This window comes from Quercus lobata, chromosome 5, assembly GCF_001633185.2.
Source record: "Quercus lobata isolate SW786 chromosome 5, ValleyOak3.0 Primary Assembly, whole genome shotgun sequence".
NCBI lineage: Eukaryota > Viridiplantae > Streptophyta > Magnoliopsida > Fagales > Fagaceae > Quercus > Quercus lobata.
The window spans coordinates 738,047-743,969 of record NC_044908.1 but is presented as its reverse complement, the minus strand read 5'-3'; the positions used below and the strand labels follow the sequence as shown (position 1 = coordinate 743,969).

Here is a 5,923-nt window from a genome sequence, read left to right as displayed (position 1 = left end):
AAATTGATAGATAGGTTAACCCAATTCATAACATTAAAGTTTGTACTCATCTATTATTTTCTACATTAATTGGTTCAAATTTTCATCACATACTCACAATTACTCACACTTTCATCTCTCAAAATGATAGAGGAAACAAATAGGTATATTCTTTATTTTTTTTTCTACATTTATAACTTAATTTATGATTTTTGTTAGTTTTTTAATTTTAAATTATGAATAAGTTAGATTATATTCTTAATATTAAATTTAAATTATTGTTTATAGGTTTTTAGTTGTGTTATATTCTTCTAAAAAAATAAAATAAAATAAAAGAGTTGATATCAATTTGGTAACAAAGATAAATAGATAAGCCTAAGAAATGTTTACTAATAATAGTTTTATGACTTTATCAGTAATTTATTAATGTGATTTAAATTTGAATAGACAGTTAATTTATTAATGTGATTTAAACTCCACTAAATTATTTTTAAGGGATTGGTTTTAAAAAAAAAAAATTCAAAGTGATTTGCAAATTATTAACGGCATGCATATGCTAACTTCTAATTACCAAAATCAAAAATTGAAATACTAATCCATATGAAATACCACCTGGAAATTTGTATGAAACAAATATATTATAACAAGAATTAACTAGACAGGGATAAGACACTACAACCACCAACCTATATGCAAGTATTTTTTTACACTTTTAATGAACAATATTTTTGGAGTGATTATATTTATATTTATATTTATTTATGGTTACAATAAGGGTTTTTGGAGTGATTAAATATATTTATATAAGATTATAATTAGTTAATCATTTTTTAGTCATTCAACAACATTAATTATATTTTTTATTTTATTAATCGCTAGTCATTAGCTTCACCTTTACGTACACTTCGGCTCCTTCTAAGTTTATATCCACTTTCTGGGCCACAGAAATTCAAGATTTTTCAACAACTCTCGTCGTGGCTACAAACTACAAAAGTAATTGGGTATGCAATGGGCTAAAGGGCCAGGAGAGAAGCTAGTGAAGTGGTGTTGGTTAGGGTGGTGGGCCTGGTGGGTGTGGACTGTGGAGGTGGTAATGACTCTATTGTCCAACAATCCTTGGATCCTTTTAGAATTATCTTTGATTTACATTCTTCATCTCTCCCTTTTTCTTTTGCATTGTAGATCAGTAGATGTTATGTTTTCAAAAATAAAAAAATAAAATTTAAAAAAAAATCCATGTATCAATACTGACTTATCAAAATAAAAAAAAAAAAAAAAACTACTCAGTAAGGCTATTGATGTGCCCTGTCAACACTTAAAGGTACTTATTTTTAACAAATCAAAATTGGGAACTGCAATGCTTTCTGTCCTTATATCTTATTTCATTTTGTACATGGAGAAAATGTTTGATGTCCATATTGGTACATATTGATATCATACAGGTACTTGCCAATGGAGATATTAGGCTCATTTCTTGAGCTTGGGAAAATAATATTGGCTCCGATTATTGAATATTATAATCATTACAGAGGTGCTGATGAACATTTGAAAAATCTAAAGAGAAAACGAGATGATTTAGAATGCAAAAAGTCAGACATAGAATTAGAAATGAGGGCAGAACTTGTTCCAGGAAAGAAACCAAAAAGAGAAGTTAAATCTTGGCTCCAAAAGGTAGAAACGATTAATGAGGAGATACAAAAGATTGAGCAAGAGGCTATCAGAGGGAAGTATCTCTCACGTATGCACTTTGGAAGAGTTGCTTGCGAGAAGATACTAGAGGTGACAGAATTAATTGATCAAAGTTGTGGTTTCGGTGATTGTTTGGTAATTGGTCCACCTGTAAGGAATGGAGATGAATTGCCAACAAGAGCATTAGTGGGAGAGAGTACAGCCAAAAGAACATTGGAAAAGATTTGGGAACACTTGTTAGATGAAGATTTTAGAATAATTGGTGTTTATGGTATGGGAGGAATTGGTAAAACAACTGTGATGAAAGAAATCAATAATCGCCTATTAAAAGAGAGATACGAGTTCAATTCTGTAATTTGGGTTACCGTATCAAAGGCATTCAATGTTATCAAACTACAAAATGACATTGCATGCCATTTGAATCTAGAGAATGAACTCTCAAAGTTCAAGGATGAAACAACGAGGGCAGGGAAGTTGTATGCAGAATTGAAAAAAAGGAAGAGGTATGTGCTAATCCTAGATGATATGTGGAAAGCATTTCCTTTGGAAATTGTAGGGATCCCAGAGCCTACTTCGGCAAATGGTTGCAAATTGGTATTGACGACTCGAGATGTTAATGTTTGTAATGGAATGAATTGTGTAAATATTAAAATGGAGCTTCTTTCAATAAAAGAGTCACGGGATTTGTTTTTAAAAACAGTGGGCTGTGATGTTTCGAATATTCCAAAAGATGTTGTGGAAGGAGTTGTCAAAGAATGTGCCCATTTGCCTCTTGCAATCATCACTGTAGCAGGAAGTTTGAAAAATGTAGTCGATATTTCAGAGTGGAGGAACACATTGAATGAGTTGAAGACACCGGTGAAGGGTCTCGAACATGTAGATGTAGTATTTCAGAAGCTTCAACTTAGTTATAAACGCTTAAACAATAAGAAACTCCAACGTTGTCTCTTGTTTTGTGCACTATACCCTGAAGACTACGAGATTTATAGAGACAATTTGATAGTGCATTTGATTGATGAGGGAGTAATAAAAAGCATGAGTAAAAGGCAAGCAATGCTGGATAAGGGCCATACTATGTTGAATAAACTTGAAAATGCCTGTTTATTAGAAGCGTGTGCCTTCAGATTGCAGGTCCCAAGTTCATGGTATCAGAAGATGTTCCTGATGAAGAAGAATGGGGAAAGGATGTTGAAAAGGTTTCTTTGTTAAGCAACCGTGAATCAGAGTTTCCTTATATATCACCAAAGTGTCCTAAGCTTTCGACCTTGCTTCTACAAGGATATGCAACCATCCCAGATTCATTTTTTGTGCATTTGCATGGACTCAAAGTTCTTCATGTATTTGGTGGTAGGATTAAATCTTTGCCGAATTCGATCTCTGACTTGGAGAATCTTACTTCATTAAGAGTTTACCGTTGTTTTGATTTAAAGCGTGTGCCTTCATTAGCAAAGCTTACAGCATTAAGGAGCTTGGATCTTTTGGAATCTGCAACGAAAGAAATACCTCATGGTTTGGAAAAGTTGACCAATTTGAGATACCTCAGTCTTCGTGCATACAATCAAGAGATGCCACCTGGGATTTTACCCAAACTCTCTCAACTCCAGGTTCTCAAACTTAATTGTGGGTCAAATTCTTTAACGGTGAATGGAGAGGAGATAGTAAGGTTGAAGAAATTAGATTTGTTTAAAGGCAAATTTTGTGGCTTGAATGACTTCAATACATATCTTGAATCCTTAGAGGGAGGACCTAGCCATTACGTGTATTGCGCGAGAAAAACAAAGCCAGCTAGCGAGTTGGGTGAAACTGTAAAACTGCTCCCAAAGGACGTTCAGGCCCTAGCAATTTTCGGAGGTCAGAATTTAAGATTTTTTTACAAATGCATGAAGTCCGTTTGTATCAGGGAGTGTGAAGAAATAGAAGACGTTTTTTCTTATTCTTTCACCTTTCCTCTTCAAAGCCTTGAGATTGTACAACTCGTAAAACTGGATAAGTTACTGGTACTATTTAGGGAAGAGAAAGTCACAGCAGCACCAATGGTCCCACCTGGCACCTTTTCCCGTCTCAAAGAATTTACAATATGTGAGCGTCCGAATATAAGGCAGCTCTTTGCGCTTGGGGTGCTCCTAAACCTGGCCAACCTGGAACAGATTGCTGTCTTTCGGTGTCTGCAATTAGAGGAAATAATAGCTAGGCCTGAAGCATCTGATGAAGTTGACGAAGAAGAAGCAAAAGAAATTGTAGAAATATTCCCCCGATTGAGGAGATTGACATTAGTGATTTCACCGGAGCTGAATACCATATGCAGTAGCAGTAATGTAATACTTTGTGATTCTCTTGATTCTATTGAGATAGAAGAGTGCCCGAAGCTTAAGAGACTACCTCTTTCTCTACGCCGTATCAATGGACAACTATCTTCTCCGCCTTCTTCATTACAAATCAAAATAGAGAAAGAAAGGTGGGAATTGCTGGAATGGGACAATCATGATATGAAGATGGTCCTTGAACCTTGTTGTGAGTTCTTATTTTAAGGGTATGACTCTCTCTCTATTCACATTACATATTTGTTTTATCTACTTCTTCTCCTCACTTTCTTTCTAATCTCTTTTCCCTTTTTCTTTTATGTCTAGCAGTGAAATCTCAATGTGGGTGAGAGCAGTTTAACATGACTCTTCTTCTGTAAGTCAAACCCCGAACATACATGCTTATATCCTTTTTAGTTATTCTTCGTATAAAATTGTTTCCATTGGTTTGTTTTCCTGCGTTGGTTTGATATAGGATATGTCACCAAGCCAAAACTGACTCAAGAAATAATTTTTGTGGTGTGGATTCGCAATGAGAAATTGGCTCTCAAATGTGTTTATGTGTACTTTCTTAGCTCTTTTGGTTCTGATTTGGTTCTTATTTGAACTTTGTTTACGTTGTGATTTATGAAAGTGTGTTCTTCTCTTTGACTGAGTGGATGATCTTCAGTAATAATTGATACTCGATGGTAATTTGTTTCGTAATTGTGCAAGGATTCAAACCTTGTATGTTTCTGTTTTAGAGATAATGTAAACTAGATAGACTGTTTGCGTGCAAATGTTTCCAATTGCTTGAGCACACGACGCATCCTAGAATGATTCCAAGCACTGATGGATCTTGGTTCCAAATTTTCCACTTGGAGAGTTAATTATGATCTGAACTGCACAACTTATATAAAGCTAACTTGCAGTCAATAAACAAATTATCCGGTATTTCTTCTGCATTACAGAGAAGACACAGAGTACTAACATTTAGATTTTATTTTGAGTGTTAAATCTTAGTACGCAAAGCACTGATTCCAATTCACTTGCATTTAGATGTTGACTCTCCTGTTTCTATGATTTGCCTTGCCCCTAGTTTTTAGTTTTTCTTTTGGATGGTGTCACTGTTGACCCCAGTGTTAGTTCTAAAAGATTTTGGAGTAATATCAATGTTTGGTTCTGTGGCTGTATTATGCATGAATTTACATTTCCCTCTTATGTCTTCTTATTTTTATCTATCAAAAAAACAAAATGTCTTATTTATTTTATTTTATGTTTTTATATTGTCCTCCAGGGAAGTGAGAGCTCCTTCAGCTTGTCTCAAATGGCTCATTCAACTCTCACTCTCTACGGGGAACAAGATGAATCAAGCATTGATGGCTCTAATATTCGGTATCCATAATTCGTTGGTCTCCATGGTGATAAGTTATACCCTGTGGGTTGCCCCAGGCACCCTTCATTTTACCAGTGATCTTGACATATTGCTTCTTTACGATTCCATTCTTTGTTTTTTTGATAGATAAAAATAAGAAGACATAAGAGGGAAATGTAAATTCATGCATAATACAGCCACAGAACCAAACATTGATATTACTCCAAAATCTTTTAGAACTAACACTGGGGTCAACAGTGACACCATCCAAAAGAAAAACTAAAAACTAGGGGCAAGGTAAATCATAGAAACAGGAGAGTCAACATCTAAATGCAAGTGAATTGGAATCAGTGCTTTGCGTACTAAGATTTAACACTCAAAATAAAATCTAAATGTTAGTACTCTGTGTCTTCTCTGTAATGCAGAAGAAATACCGGATAATTTGTTTATTGACTGCAAGTTAGCTTTATAAAAGTTGTGCAGTTCAGATCATAATTAACTCCCCAAGTGGAAAATTTGGAACCAAGATCCATCAGTGCTTGGAATCATTCTAGGATGCGTCATGTGCTCAAGCAATTGGAAACATTTGCACGCAAACAGT

At 34.7% G+C, this 5,923-nt stretch overlaps 2 protein-coding genes across 4 annotated transcripts; both read left to right on the top strand.

Annotated features, from left to right (window-relative positions):
* Nucleotides 1-1,407: 1,407 nt before the first annotated feature.
* Nucleotides 1,408-2,766, top strand: LOC115988893 (disease resistance protein SUMM2-like; the record flags this gene model as incomplete). The annotated part of the gene is made up of 1 exon (XM_031112525.1): nt 1,408-2,766. A coding segment is annotated over exon 1 (1,335 nt), but the record flags the coding sequence as incomplete, so codon positions are not given.
* Nucleotides 2,767-2,793: 27 nt separating this feature from the next.
* LOC115989018 (probable disease resistance protein At4g27220) lies at nt 2,794-5,280 on the top strand. Of its 3 annotated transcripts, none has more exons than XR_004091746.1 (3): nt 2,794-4,198; nt 4,296-4,344; nt 5,245-5,280. XR_004091746.1 is itself a non-coding variant. In XM_031112662.1 (3 exons), the coding sequence occupies exon 1, from the start codon at nt 2,811-2,813 to the stop codon at nt 4,194-4,196; it is 1,386 nt and encodes a 461-aa protein (XP_030968522.1). In that variant the 5' UTR covers nt 2,794-2,810; the 3' UTR covers nt 4,197-4,198; nt 4,299-4,344; nt 5,245-5,280. The 3 variants fall into 3 exon arrangements, 2 of the variants coding, with proteins under 2 accessions (XP_030968522.1, XP_030968523.1); XM_031112662.1 differs by having other exon boundaries at nt 4,299-4,344; XM_031112663.1 differs by lacking the exon at nt 5,245-5,280 and adding an exon at nt 4,444-4,724 and having other exon boundaries at nt 4,299-4,344.
* Nucleotides 5,281-5,923: the final 643 nt, after the last annotated feature.

Coding starts and splice junctions, on each gene's coding strand:
- LOC115989018 (XM_031112662.1), top strand. CDS start 2,811: ATGGTATCAGAAGATGTTCCTGATGAAGAAGAATGGGGAAAGGATGTT.